The sequence below is a fragment of the Amphiura filiformis genome, chromosome 3 (genome assembly GCF_039555335.1).
Source record: "Amphiura filiformis chromosome 3, Afil_fr2py, whole genome shotgun sequence".
Lineage (NCBI taxonomy): Eukaryota > Metazoa > Echinodermata > Ophiuroidea > Amphilepidida > Amphiuridae > Amphiura > Amphiura filiformis.
This window is the reverse complement of record NC_092630.1, coordinates 59,999,532-60,015,758: the sequence shown is the minus strand read 5'-3', so window position 1 is coordinate 60,015,758 and position 16,227 is coordinate 59,999,532. Positions and strand designations below refer to the sequence as shown.

At 37.9% G+C, this 16,227-nt stretch overlaps 1 protein-coding gene across 1 annotated transcript; it reads right to left on the bottom strand.

The window, feature by feature from the left end:
• Positions 1-1,908: 1,908 nt before the first annotated feature.
• Positions 1,909-14,578, bottom strand: LOC140148854 (uncharacterized). The gene is made up of 7 exons (XM_072170940.1): positions 14,423-14,578; positions 8,414-8,665; positions 7,962-8,024; positions 6,750-6,863; positions 5,084-5,386; positions 3,688-4,005; positions 1,909-2,670 (listed from the first exon to the last, which is right to left on the bottom strand). Exons 1-7 carry the CDS (start codon positions 14,490-14,492, stop codon positions 2,507-2,509), a joined length of 1,284 nt encoding a protein of 427 aa, XP_072027041.1. The 5' UTR covers positions 14,493-14,578; the 3' UTR covers positions 1,909-2,506.
• Positions 14,579-16,227: the final 1,649 nt, after the last annotated feature.

Genomic DNA, 16,227 nt, shown 5'->3' with positions numbered 1-16,227 from the left:
AACGGTTCTGTATCACATTTGTGGGGGCATTTTCGATGGTTTGGAACCATTTTTGGTTCGTTAGAGAATCTCTAAGGATTTTCCTGAGAGGACAACTGTAGAACCGTTTTAGAACCTTTATTTCTTAGAGTGTACAGGGTACAGGTACTTTCTAAAATGGATTAGTGATATGCGTCAGAGTAGTTTTAAATTGAAATAAAAGATATATGTTTCATGTGCATTAGGCTGTTTATGATACGGGTTAAGCTATAAAGTATTATTTGACTAAGATACATTATTTACATTTCTACTTTCTTCTCTTAATGAGTGATAGCCATTAGAACGTACAACCATTTTGAAATATTTATAAACTGCTAAATAATATTTCGAAGCCTGAAAGCAGACGCCCTTTTCGACACTTGTTTTACAAACAATGATGTGCATATTTATCAAGGAGGTGACACTAAATTCACGGTTGTTCTATTAGCAACACAAAAGTGTGTCAAATCCCGCTGGTTTACTAGCTAGATAATGAGGCCAATTATCGATCCGTTATGAATAATTCATATTCGACCCCTTAATCGTGTTAATTAAAGGTCGGCAAATAATGACGCCGTTAGTTTTGCGAACGTTGCCTGTTCAATGCGAGTAAGAAGCTTGAAAGTGCGCCCGCTATAAATGCCAGGAACAACCAGGTAATGGCGGACTAGTATTTCTCATCAGCAGTGATTTGTTTTTACAGAAAGTCTACTATTTGATTGACCTTTATAATAGTAATGTCGAACTTGCTGACAATAATACGAAGCAAACATGATTCGACCTTTGCAGTACTTAAACCTGGTTAATAGGAAACTACTCCAGCAAAATCAATCGATAAAGTCTAGTCTATCCTCCCCATTTAATGGTGGACTGCACTTATGCCCAAATATGGCACTTGCCAATCAATAATCACCCAATTGAAATCCCCTGACTCGCTGCACTGAACAAAGTTATGGACAGATATGGGAGCTGTTTTCGCTGTTATCTGTCATTTACATATCAGGGAGGTACGAACATTTGCAGATGCCCCCACCTACTCAGTTGTACATGTAATGTATACATTATTCTTGATTGACAGCAAATACAAAAAATATCCGTCAAGTGGTTTAATGTATGTAAAGAAATTTACATCATAGGGCCACGTCAGTTATGTATATAAAGCACTAATGAACCAAATATCTGACTGGTCACACTCAACTTAGGGCATAAGAGTTCATACTTGAGCCAGCAGTACTTGTATGTGTTATTGGGCTATTGACGCTATTCCATTTAAAATCCACACTACCCCTGTGGAAGATTTTGGAAATATCTTCCACAGGGGGGAGTATGAATTTCAAATGGAATTAACAATTAGCAGCTCCATTTGAAACTCACTCTCCATCAGGGGAAAAGTCAGGTTGAATCTTTCTCAGAGGGTGTATGAAATTCAAATGGAGCTACTAATTTGTTAATTCTATTTGAAATTCATACTCCCTCTGTGAAAGATATTTCCAAAATCTTCCATAGGGGTAGTGTGGATTTTAAATGGAATAGCCCATTGTATACCTTGATGTACGCCCTCAGTAATGTTCTCGTAATGTAAATATTGCACTGTTCAGTTCAGGTACAACCGTACATATTCTACTCAGGAATGTTCTAACATATTCTATGTCAGGAATCCGTTGGGCCTGAAAGCGCGAATGATTGATGCCGCTTCGTTGGAGGAAAATTCCGGAAGAACTAATCAGGAATTGAATAAAAGACTTTCCCCGCCGTGGCTCAAGCTCAATATTTGTGTTTCTTAGTTTTTCCCAATCAACGGGTTTGATATCTTTCCGTTTAAAAGTGTTAAATTTGTTGTAGGATCGCGCCATAAGATTTTCTATGATAAATAAGTCTTGAGTTGATACGTCTTGAATAGTATTACTTTATTTGAATTGAAATACTTTTATCTTTATTGTATTATGTTTGTATAGTGTTAAATTTGTTGTAGGATCGCCATAAGATCACGTTTTCTATGATAAATACGTCTTGAGTTGATACGTCTTGAATAGTATTACTTTATTTGAATTGAAATACTTTTATGCTTTATTGTATTATGTTTTATCCCTGGTACATCAAGCCATAACGAGATAAGTACAAAATATTGCACATAACGGATATAAAATTGGTATACATAATAAGTAAAATTTAAAAACAATCATTTAAAAAAGTTACAATTCTACTACATTAAACCGTATAATACCAATAACAATAGTTATTTCTGTTGTAAGACCTCACACAGTATTGTACTGTGCAGCCATCCACTGTTTGCTTGATCATCACAACCCATTGCAATATCGCACAGGTAAATCAGAAACATGTGTTTGTGGACTTAACACGGTTTGGAAATAAGCTCTTCATATGTCTGTTTTCATATCGGTTCAAAACCCGAATTTAAATTAGCCCTATAGTATCCCTGGATAGTATATGTTAGATGAGCTGTGGCAACTTTCCTTCGTCATGTGTCTTAGGGTGGACAACAAGATCCGCTGACTTCTACTTCACAGATAACTTGAATATAGGCAGTTAATGTACATGCAATGTCATACCAGATGCGCCCACCATTTAGAAATGCATCCATTATCAGACAGTTTTCGGTTGTCGAAAATACGGGATCCAGATCATTCCAAGCTGAATAATAATAAGAAGAAGCAAACAAAAAAATCACTTGAAATTTAATTCTCTCCACTCGGGTGTCGACTGCAGAAAATTTCAGAATTGTACATTTTCATGACCATATCTGGAATCAGCAGGAAAAATGCATTAAAATGAGTGCAAACAAGCCTAGTATTGGTTCAGTGGTTCTTAAGATAGATCTTGATATTTTGAGAAAATATCTCAAAACTTAAACTTTTTATGTTGAAGCATATATGGCTAACACCCAGAGCATTGATATCGCCATTAAGTAAATTCAGATTTACATTCGGATTATCGCCAAATGGCTTTATGTAGTTGTGCAACTGACCAATCACCTTACCCGGGGTAATGGCTGACCATCAAATTTCGAGGTGGATTAATGGAGCCCGCTGATATTTTTTTCTTACATAAATATTTAACTATTTAGATTAGATTTTAGAAAGGTGCCTCCGGTGGGCGAGGTTTAATTATATTATTACATCTAATTGTTTATGATTTATCAGTTGTTTGATGTGATCATTTATTAATTTTTCTCACAAAACATTATATAATGTTCAATTCTAGACCTGAATAATAAACAACAGCTATCGCACTGATAAATTGTATACACATATATTTTGTAGCAATTAGTAACATAGATTTTCGTTTCTTTATCAAATTATTCATCTTTTTCTGCTTCTCTGGGGGTAATTTTTATTCTACAAACTGTACATTTATGTGCAAATTGAGGGCGCTATTCTATTTACATATATTTTAGATTTAAATTTGCCATATAATATGAGTTATACCTTACATTCCATGATAAAAAGTGTTTTGAAAATTCCCTTGTCATTTGTTAGTCTTTTTGCTGATGTTCTAATACCATTATACAAGCGTCTACCCCTTGTAAAGATGCAAACAAGATTTAAGATATATAGCGCCATCATTGTTCATCTTTTCTTTAAAATGACTCAGTTATACATACCATCAAACAACCGTGAATTATTATAAGCACATAATTTTATGACTAACCCCAGAATCCTGTTCCAGTTGATGTTGTTAAGTCATAGGTACTTCCAGACCCATCGAGACACGCCCATTGACCATCTATGAGAGTATCGGAACACCCCAGCCAGATGGCTTCATTGAGCGGCGTCAATCCAAATCCACGAATAAAATCATTTTCTTCTTTGCTGTTGATGACAACTAAATGACCTCCGAGGGTAAGAGCGGTGCAAGCGAGTTGAGCAGAATCCCACGTGTGTCTTACGAAAATATCGGTATAAGCTTCCTTGTAGCAACTTCCATTAGAATATGTCCAGGTTGTTGGGATTGGGCTACCACAGTCATCTGTTATCAACCAATTCAAGTCATGCAAGTGTTAGGGACAGAACCAGAGCAACAATATGATGCTAGAAAAAGGATATCCTGTTAATCATGTTAATGCAGACACTTCAATTGTATGAAAAAATAATGTTCACCATGTCAACACTGTCAATATCAAGATGGGTGGGGTTGGGGTGTGGGTTTGTGTGGTTCGGGGTGGGGTGTGTGTGCGGGTGTGGTATTTGTGGTGGTTCTTGGGTTCTTATTTGGTGTGTGTTAGGTGGGTGGGTCTTGGTGTGGGGTATGTTGATTATTGTGAAGTGGTATGGATGTCAGTGAGGTAGATGTTGTTGTTGGCATTATCATCTACTTCAAAATTGTATAAAGATTGATCCATCAATTCCTTAGGGACGCACTATTAGACGAGGGGAGCGGACTTGACTTTTTGAACAACACACTTCACTCACTGAATGAGCAAACCCAATATGAGCGTATTACTAACCAAAACTTGGTTCTGATGCTGCGCTTACTGAATACAATGCATGGAAAATTAACAAAAAGGAGGCCAAACACCGGGAAGTGTAAATATTTGCTTTTGCCCTGACTTGGGGCCCTGACCCCAATTTAATAATTAAGAGGGGGTGGGGCTCGTGCCCACAATCGATTTGAAAAATTAGAAAATCTCACAGGAAAATTGCCTTAAAACGGCTTGATGCTGTACATGCACTGCACTTTTGCATCATAGTTAAAAACTGACAAAATAGGCCTCCTGTCATTCCACTCGCCCCATGTCAAATCAATGAAATGAAATGAGAGGAGCAACTCAATCAAAATATGTTTCCATCAAAGCATACATTACGTCGGTCGCAACACATAATGGCGTAGAGTTATTTTCCAAATTTTCCGTTTCACATAGTGGCGTATAGGTTTAGAGCAAGCTATTATCGTATAATAGTTATTCCTTTTTAACTATTAGGGATACAGTTCAATTACAAATGGAATCGGGCCACTGAGAGATAACAGACAAAAACGCTTTGCTCGGAAACGTAATTTTTGTCTTCACTTACGACAGTATGTGTTGCAACCGATTTAGTATACTTACTTATTATTTCAAATACCGAAGCAAAAAGTGTGAAGAGATTTTCAACACCACCACAATACTGCTCATAGTTCCCTGGACATCTGTAATAACACTTGTCGTCCGCCACTTGACCATAGATGTTGAAGTTATGTCCATCAGGGCCACAGGAACAGAATATCCAATGCACGGTAGCATATTTCATATTGCGGGATTGACAATGACCAAAGCATACTTCCCTGGTCATAGTGGGATTAGAAACCAAATTAGACGCGGGAAACATCAATGGGTCGCCATCTTGGAAACAACCAATGTAACTGTGACCACCTAGTATAGGAAAAGTCATCAGGTTGATACAAATTCATAACTCCATTAATATACAGATAATAACTTTAAAATATGCGGACGCAAATGCAGGTTATTGACGTATAGCTAAAAGTACACTTAACAATGACCGCGTTACGTGACGTGCATTCGAACAATTTACGCGGGCGCTGGCAGCCGTATTTGGACATCGCCTGATTGCGCGCTAGTGTGGTTGCTAGCGGTATTTCCGTAATGGGCTATTCGAATTTTTTTACAGGGAAAACAAAAGATTCAGTTAAAATTATATTTAGTTTTCAAATTTAAAAGAAGAAAATTTGACGTAAATTGAATTTAAAAATTGAAAAGTGAAGACGGTTATGAATGACTTTGCATCAGTTATTTTTCGGGTATTGTGAAATATCAAAACATTGTGATTTGGACCTCGGAATATCCCTCGATTCTAAAGCCCAATGTTTAGATATTTCACAATATCCTCAAAACAACTGATGCGCAGCCATTAGCCTCTAAATGTCTTTCGTGGATTTTCGTTTGGACCAAACAGTATTAGACTAAATGGGCATTAGACTGTATGCTTATTAGATTAATGGTAAGTATCCTTTTTTCCATAGTAGACGTGAAATTCATATGCGCGATAACCATGATAACATTATCAGAGATACACGAATTGTTGATAACAGACCAATTGACTATTATAGACTAAGTGGGAATTAGAAATGGTATTAGACCAAATGGCAATAGACCATAAATTATGGTTTTAAAAAGCCGACAATGACCTTCACTTTTCGAAACAAACTAAAAGGAAATGCAATTATTTTTGACATACTTGCCCTATAGAATTTAAGCTTCCCTTCCTAACTGGTCAAAGACGTCATGAAATCATTATTTACATCATCGTTTTGGTCTAAATATGGTAGGCTATATTAGGAGAACATTGCTTTCCATAAAATCGGAAATTTTGGACATTTACATACTTTTCGTTTTCCAAATGCTGATTTTATAAATAAGAGCTTCAGGTGTATTTTTCAGCGCCTGGGCACAAACGCAGATACTTTGGTTGGACCCAGGCATTTGTTAAAGACAAAATACACACTTCGGATTCTTTTTTTGGAGATGCTGACAGTGGACCCTGAATACGTAGGTTCTAGTACCACCCTTTCATGATTTTGATGGTTTTAAGTCGCCCTTTTCACGTTACGTACTTAACGTGCTTGATCGTGAAAAAAGACCCTATTTACATTATTATTTTTGTTCATGGATGATACCCCGTTGTCAACGAAAAGTGGCCCGGGGGATGTCAACTGGAATAACCCATTTCATCAACACCATGACAATTTCAACATTTCAATAGGTAATGCGCACTTACTGTTGTCATTTGAAGCAGTTAGATTCGTGTCTGGAGCAACGTAACTACTAGCCATTGTTGACACAGTTACAGGTTGCGTACTGGTTGTCAATAATTGACCGCTAGTCGTCAGAGCTTCATCAAAGTATAAGAATTAAACAGATTTAATTGTAGGGCTACTGTAGAGGATATTATAGCTTATTATTATAAATCATTATTCAGGGCCTGTGTAACTGTGTATCCGTAAACATAAGAATTAAGACAAGATATATTTAAATATCGGGAGACTGAATATTATAGTTAGTTTCTTTGTAACCTATTCATATCATGGCAAGTAGCGGGTTTTGTTGACAAACTCGAAGTAGACATTATATCTGTGCAAAAGTACATCAATCAAAAATATCAGAACAATATGTAGCACTTCATTTGTTAATCTGTTGGGTTTAACTAACGTCGCGTCGGTACTAAAAGATACCATATATATACCCAGCCAACACACACTACGTTTTACCGACGTTCGCTGACGCTGTACTTAGGTTATCATCTACGTTGTAAATACGTACATTTGTGAACTCGTATTCGTTTTGTGACAACGTTATTTTCGACGTTGATATTCGGACCGTAGATGTAACGTCATTATGACATTTTAATGACGTTGTCTCGATGTCAAGTTGTGAACGTATTATTCAAACGTCCCTATTAAATCCGGTCAAACGTTGTAACAACGTATGAATAATACGTTCACAACTTGGCCTCAAAACAACATCATAATGACGTTATATCAACGTCCGAAAATCAACGTCGAAAATAACGTTGTCACAACACGAATAGGAGTTCACAAATGTACGTATTTACAACGTAGATGACAGCCTAAGTACAACGTAGATTACTTTTATACAACGTTGTAACAACGTAAAATGGTTGGCTGGAATAGAGCTATTATCAAAGAGATTCAGTGCCTTGGCCCAGAGAACCAACTGGGACACATTTTTAGTGCCATAAAAGGCTTGTCAACTCAGTACTGAGCCAGTGCTAATTCATTGCTATTGGATGCACAGAACCAATCAAGAACCATGTACATATCGCAAGCATTGCCCGGTTAGTCGAGCTTCCAAGCAATTTATGACAAAAGGACTGTAACTACTGCTAACAGTTATAACTATAACAACACCAATAATACCGCCACCAACGACGACGGCAACAACATCAACAACAACGATAACAACAGCAAACCTGTAGGCCTAGTGCTTGTAGTTGACATGGTTGAGAAGCTTTCCATGGTAGACGTAATTTCATCTGCGCAATAAACGTACAACAATAACATTATTACGAATTGGCGAGTTTATTATTTGAATGATATCTAAACGCATGTATGTCACGCTACATATCATATAACGTTTCTTAAATTGATGCATTTAAATATAATAACAATAGTATATTTCATCTGGTAACGATCGGCATACTTTCATAAACGAACACGGAAAATAAATGTTACAATGAAATACCATTTTAAGGCATGAAATCAAAACCGACAACTTGACATCATTGTTTAGAACAATAGACACCGGTTTGGAGCCGGTGTCTATTGTTCTAAACAATTGTTAGACAGGTTAACAATTGTTCTAAACAATAACTGCCCAGAACCGGCGGTCGACCGCCGATCGAGTTTTGATTTCATCTCTTACCTGATATTGTTAAATGAAGGAAAGAAGGAATGTCATCTTCAAACCACATTTGCACTTCACTGCAATGGCCGATACAACACTCTTTAGTTGGTGCAGGTGGATGCATCATATGTTTACCAACGGGGGAAGCAAATACACGAGTACAAGTCCATCTCTGGTTTATCGGTACCGCCCAACGTAATCTACCTCCTTCGTTTGGATCTGTCATTCGAGTCACGAAACACACTGAGCCATTCGCAGTGTAAGAATAACCTTTTTTGAAAACATAAAACCATGAACATACTTTAGTAACGTGGATTTCTAAGAAAGCAATTAATCACAAGTGATACCTTCAAAAAGTCTTTGGTCTTTTGCATGGTCTTTAATCCACCATATATCAATCCACCATAATCCCCGGCCATAATCCAATAGTAAACATATTACACCAAAATTAATAACGCAGGAAGTCACAAAACTAGATCCACATAGCAACTCAGAACAGGGACGTGGGCTGCACTTCCCTGCCCAGAACAAGCCGACAGGAAACGAAACAGGGCAAGTAGGTCATGATGCAGTCATGTCTACAGTAGAATTCATCTCGACCTTTGCAGGACTTAAACCCCATTAAAAGCTATTAAACCAAGATAACACTCATTGAAACAGCTCAACTGATTAAATCGGATCTTCTCTGGTTGTGCACATGTGTCTGTTTTACATGTGCGATATCGCAATAAAGCTGGTATTATAGCTTCAGTTGGGTAACCGATTATAAAGGAAACGGAAGGAAACAATGGTATGTAGACATTTGTTCACGAAATGAGACAAAGGCCTGCTTTTTGTTAACCAGCATTCTTGAAAATGAGCAACATAATGATTGTTGACTTAACACGGTTTGGAAATAATTTCTTCATATTTTTGGTGTTATCTGTCGTTTTCATATCCTTCCTAAAACACAAAAGTGCGACCCTCTCCAAACACCTAAATTAGCTAAAAATTTAGGACATGTTACAAAACTATATTTTCTAGAATTTCATAGAATAGTTTAAATGTAGCTTGTACCGTTTTTTTGTGGCATCCTTCAGAACGGAGCGGTCCGTTACCAATATAGCTCAATATTTTCGGTCAAATCTCCATTCAATTAACACGGGGAGTTGGCTAGCTATGAGCTAGCTATGCTTTGCCCTCACTCATATTCTACGAAAGTGCTGGGCCATATGGAAGAACAGGGGAATACTTACATTTTCCCCTGAATATGGACCCAGTATAAAGAAGAAATAAACAAACAAACAAGTGCGACCCCTTCTGAACATCTAACCTAGCTGTAATTTTAGGTCATGTTAGAGAAATATATTTGCTGGAAGTTTGGAGAATAGTTAAAATATTGGCCGGTTATTTTTCACACAGTGATGTTAACTAGGCAAATGCAATATACTTCTAACGTGACTATTTGTAAAGGTCGCGCGTCAATGGTGAGAGCACTGTGTATTGTGTATAGGAAAACGGACAGTAACTGCAGTATGTACCGGCAAAAAACGCGGAGCACACCCAGCACCCTGAGCCAAGGGAAATCCAATCAACATGATCAAGTAGATAACCATAGACCAGCTGTAAAACAGCATTATAATAGCATTCTAGTGCAAAATGCCGAAGTCAATGATAAAGTATACAGAAATATGTACAACCAATTATAAAATGTCAAAATCAGTTAGAATATAATCGGTGTATGGTATCATGTTATGAAAATATGTATCAAACTTAATTTTAGAGAATAATGTCGAAAGTATCAAAGGTTTGCTAGAAATCGTACAAAATATTGCTTTTGGTCTCAGATGTCGAAAGCAATTAATTTGTTTATTTCTAGGCCCATTACAGCTGACCCTAATTAGCAACGGTCAATTCTATAAAACCTGTATGGTAGGATATAGCTGGTCATTGTATAGCTAGCGGCAGATGGAATTTGTTTTTGAAAATGTCCACATATAACATCACTTTAGAATTTACAAGTTACAGAAATAGACACTAATCCTTTCCTGAGTTTTGTCAAGTTAATAAATTTTTCTTGGATTTTTATTTTGATAGATTTGCACAACTAAGGGATGAAATCAAAATTCGACCGGCGGTTCCGCCCGGTTCCGTCCGGTATCTACTGTTTAGAACAACATAGTGCAGTTATGCTGTACAGCAAACATGATTAGACTTTTGCAGTACTTAAACCTGGTTAACAGGAAATTAATCCAGCATAATCAATCGATAAAGTCTAGTCCATCCGCCACATTGAATGGTAGGCTGTACTTATGCCCAAATATGTCACTTGCCAATAAATAATCACCCATTTGAAATCCCCTGACTCTCTCCACTGACCAAAGTTATGGACAGATTTGGGAGTTGTTTTTGCTGTTATCTATCATTTACATATCAGGGAGGTACGACCATTTGCAGATGCCCCACCTACTCAGTTTTTAGCCTACATGTAATGTATACATTATTCTTGATTGACAGCAAGTACAAAAATATCCGTCAAGTGGTTTAGTTTTAATGCCCTTCGGAAGAGAGCTGCCCACAAAATGAGTGATAGTCAGTAAAAGTTGCATTCGATTTACACAGGGAATCTTGCAGGCCATGTTGTGCCCTTCCTTACTAAAACACATAAGTACGAATATTTCCAAACATCTAAATTAGCTAAAAATTTAGGACATGTTACAAAACTATATTTTCTAGAATGTCAGAGAGTACAAAAAATATTGGCCGGTTAGTTTTCACACAGTGACGTTAAATAGGCAATGCCCTATACCTAACATACACTTTTTGTAGAGGTGACACATCAATGGTGAGAGCACTGTGTATTGTGTATAGGAAAATGGACAGTAACTGCAGTATGATAGAAACCGGACGGAACTGCGCGGAACCGGCGGTCAACCACCGGTCGAGTTTTGATTTCATCTCTAAACGTAATTAATGAGTTTAATTTCAACAGTACGCTATTTTTTCGCTCGTATATAACTAAACGTGCCCACAAAATAATACTAAACATGATCATCATTAATATTATGCATGCATGTTTTGACAACCATCAAGATACGTAAACAACAACAACAAATAATTGAGAACCACCTGATGCTCAACTCAGATTCTGTAGAATATAGTATAAACATCTACCAAAAAGTAATTACCCCCTTTAAATAATGGCCATTATTCCTAAATGGTTCATTGTATGCCAAATTTGCAGTCGAAGCAAAATTTATTTCTGCGCATTATGACACCTCATTTGTTGCTATGGTCCCAATATTGATGTCACAGAGTACATTTTAATGAAAGTAACCCAAGGTTTGAAAGTTGCAGCCTGTTCAGTATCAGTGTTGAAATATCCATTTCCTTTTATATTTAGATGAAAATCCAGTGAAAACTCGCATGTTCGTAGAATTTGTGGCAACAAATCAATTTTGCCTAAAAGCACGAGGTTATTTTCGTGCTTTTCGCAATTAATTTTTAGATAACCGCGAATATAAAAGCCCGCGAAAATATATTTTACCCATAAATTATGCTTCAATGTGTTGGCCCGGCTAATTGTTGATGGTTGGCACTACCTCCGTGTATAGAGGTACTGTGGTAAATCGCTCAAATGAGCACAAAGGATGGGTCTATGATTAGCTGAAGTCGTTTGGGCGTTAACACGCGAGTTTTGTGTGTGGGGGTGGGGGGAGGGCGGTGTGTGTGTGTGTGGGGGGGGGTGTTTTGACGGATGAAAAACCTTAGAGGTTTGGTACAACCTCCCCCCCCCCTTCGTAGTACTAAGGTTAACCTTATGTTATAACATGATACAGGTCGACAAAAATCCCGAATCCCTGGAACAATCGGTCCTAAATCTAATTAATTTTCAAATTCAATATAGTATGACAACTTTCGATACGGATCACTGAAGTTGATTTAATCAGCCTAATCAACAAGTGATTAGAGGGAAATGCAAATTATAATCACATATCAGAGTGTATTCTGAATGAATAGTAACGATCTGGTGTATTTCAATAAACAGATAAAGACGAGTCGAGAAAAAGGTGAAACGATGCGAAGTTCTTAGACTCCAATTTGAGAACTTTACGGGCCAGGCCATTAGAGTTCTCAAATTATTTTACTTCTCGCCTCTTGAACTGACCTTCAGTTGCATATCACGGCATTAACAGGGAAAACTAATGTCTTGTAGAAAACGCTGATGGGTTGGTGCCAAGATAGCGGTCGACCACTTATTTAAAGCTGGCCCGTAGTCAGGTGCCCGTTGTAAGCTGGAATGTGTTCAAGAAGGGCATTCAAGAAGCGGGCGGTTGATGGTGTTAGTGATCGTTGATTGCTGACAATATTGATCTTGGGGTCTCGACTGCTAAAGCCATGAGATCGGACAAACCGTCTTAGACGGGGATCTATAGTATCTGGGTGTTAGGCATTAGTTGACATAGGAGTTTAGGAGCCTCCTCATAGAACATGCGGTGGAAGAGCGTAGCTGCTCCAGCTCAGACGTCCAATTATGCGGTTAGCTCTGTTAATGTTTTGGATGGTGTCGAGCTGTGCTAAGGAGATGGGTGTGGTACCGGACCAAGTGCTCGCATACTCCATCTTAGAGCGTTCATTTATAGCTCTTTGACCAGCTGTATTTGCCATTTTAGTAACAACTAGATTCTAGGATATGTCGTTTCTGAGAGTGAGGCCCAAGAGATCTACTTATATTTTTACTGTGATAGGACATACCATGTTACAGCCCATACCTCAATTTCTTTATCAGCATACAGGATGGATTTGTTGGTCAAATTAGCTGAGATGTCATCGACGATAAAAAATTATAAACAGCAAGGGCCCTTATAGAGCCCTGGGGCAATCCAGTATTGATGCCATTCAGTCCTGGTGACTTCCCGTAAATGAACGACTGTTGAGGTAGTCTTTAAAAAGTCTACGAGCGTTCCACAGAGGACAAGGACAGCAAGTTTGGCTAGTAGACCATGATGCCAAACAAGTTCTGCTGATGTCATGGCAGACAATGCTTGCTTCTCCTCTGTTGTTGATCGAATTTGTAAGACCAGCTCAAAAACAAAATTGCTTATTTGTTGTTGTCCTGCAGGTGATTCCATAGTTTCTTTCTGATCAACATTACTTTGGATATTATGAATAATAGAGATATGAGCTTTTAGTTGTCTGGAGTGTGTTCATATTCATCCCTCTTCTTGAAGTACTGAATGATATTGACAGATTTCCACTGTGCATACATGTATCCATTGTCAAAACATAACTGGAAGAGGTGAGCCGATGAAGTTGCAAGATTAGAGCAGCTGTTCTAAGCAAAAGGACCGGGATGTCATCTACGCCAGACGACTTGTTGATATCAATCTTCTTCAGTGGCTTTTTCACCCTGATGGACCAAAACATAGCATTGTATAGCCTTTGGAAGTTGTCCTGGGATGTAGATCTGGGACAGGCCTGCTAATCTCTTCCCCCATCCCCCCCAATATTTTGCCAGGGGGGTCCATACAATCACCCCCCTCCCCCATGTTGACGCCTGTATGTGGGTTTCTGACCAAATGAACCTCATATTTGGACATTTCATGCGAATTTGCATTTTGTACCAGATTTCACCAGTTTAAGCTTCAATATGGCAATTTTTTTCGCGATACTGAGAATTTTTCCCAACCCATCCCCCCATGTCAAAAACAAATCTACGCCACTGTAGCTTACAAATACAATAACGTTTTGCGTGCATTCAGTGGTAATTTTGTTGCAGCGTTTTCTGTTGCGGCAAACATTTGCCGCACAGTTTTCTGTTGTGGCAAATATTTTGCTGTAGGCCTAGTGTTTTCCGTTGCGGCAAATATTTGCTGTAGTATTTTCCGTTGCGGCAAACATTTGCCGTAGTGTTTTCCGTTACACAACCATTTGCGTTAGCGTTTTCCATAGCGCGTAAGGTGTTTTTTCTTCTTTTCCATGTACTCACTTTTTGTGTTGAAGATTTATGACTTGTTGGTATTATAAAAGGTAAAATGATTTGCTTACCTGATATCAAATAAAGCACGACTAGCAGATATTTGCAACAGCCATCCATCACGGAACTTCCTTTTAGCATGTTTATTCCTATAAAGTCACTATAAAATGACGACTATAAATATGCCGTCATAGTGGGCTAAAGTAAAACAATTATCGTTCCTGGATCAGGTGCAATAGGAAAGAGCACCGTGACGCATTAATCAATTATAATAATTATTTCAAAGAGTACCAAACTCGATGTGCGGCGATACCAGAATCAAGATGTTTATCTGCCGATCATGTACCAACTTTCGTTATCATTATATCAATGTGAAATTGAACGTAATGACATTGAAACATAAATATTTAATGTACTTGTTTATTGAAAGTTGTAGCATTAATAACATGAGTTTGATGATGCATTGCATCGATTAATGAACATTGTATGCAGTCACACGCGACCGAGCAGGTTTCAGTAGGTTAAGGTAATAAAGAGTATGCGAAATGAAGTTTTAAAATTTAACTTCAACTTCAACGGTAACTTCATATATCGATTGGATTTCTTGCTCAGTTTTACTTCAACGCGAACGTCTGATTGGTTACTGCTGCAACTCAGGTCGGGACATATGTAGCAATGTGCGATCAAAAGAAGGGCATGTGCAAGCGACTGCTCCCTTTTCTTTGATCAAGTGGGTTATTGGTCACACTTCCAGACATATGACTATACCTTAGGCACTTCGTTTAAATACACAGTGACTTGACTTGACTTGACATGGCGATGACCCTTCTCAACAGGGATTATGTCGGGAGCCAGTGCTAATCTCCTTATCATATTATTTTTAAACTCGCTATAATGTTTCGATTAAATATTCTTATGCTAGTATACTTATGTAATTTAATAAAGGCTTATTAAAGTTAATGTTAGCTTTGTCAATTTCATATTTCACAACACAAAACGTAAGGAAACACCAATTCGTTCTTTCTTTCCCCTCATTTTCTATCTCTCTCATCCCCCTCAGTCCTGTTTCCCCTTCTTGCCCGTTAAAATTCTTCTCTCAGACGTAACAACCACCAACAACAAAAACACACCCCTCCACACACAAATATTCTTTGGCACACATACACCTACTTGCTCAAATATTGTTAATAACCATACCACAGTATTCTTTTATGTGAAGGATTCAGAAAGTATAGTTTGATCTATCTGCTACATACCGTTTTTGAGTTTTGAGGTGGTCAGTTTTTTGGCCACACAGAGGTCAGAATCTATATAAAAGTGATCCGATAAAAAAAATGTCTCAGATGATTGTAAGAGACCTTTTGAACAAGTTTTCAATTTGACCCATGTGTTGTCCTTGGTTGACCCCTACACTAAACGTATATATGTTTTAGGTACATGTTGGATTGGGTTAATCCGGATTGCAAAGGCGGATATGCAAGATCAACATTCTAATAAAAATGGCATTTTTTTGCAACGGTCTATATGCTAAATGCACTCTTATTATTTGTTCTAGACTGCAAGCCCAGGATCTTTTTACTTAAGATCGCACCTATATAAGTGAACTTGCAATATCATAATCATTTCGGGTGGTTTTTTTGTTTTGGGTGGGTGGGTGGGGGGGGGGGCTGGGGCTGGGGAGGTGAGCACTCTCGGCGCAAGCCAAATCTCCCGATAAAGCGCCTATACGTACCTGGGAATATTAAACGCATCTTGAATTAACATGATTAAATGCGGCGGTTTATTAGACCACGTTATCCTAGGCTACGTTTACAACCTTTATCTGCGGATAAGGTGGAAATAGACGTAACCCTTAGATAACGTGACATAAACCCAT

Bases quoted from the DNA above. Each gene is read 5' to 3' on its own strand.
- LOC140148854 (XM_072170940.1), bottom strand. From the start codon at position 14,492: ATGCTAAAAGGAAGTTCCGTGATGGATGGCTGTTGCAAATATCTGCTA. The intron at 8,025-8,413 runs GTAAGAGATGAA...TTTATTGCGCAG, and splicing joins CCTTCATTTAACAATATCAG to ATGAAATTACGTCTACCATG. The intron at 6,864-7,961 runs GTTTGCTGTTGT...ACTTTGATGAAG, and splicing joins TACAAGCACTAGGCCTACAG to CTCTGACGACTAGCGGTCAA.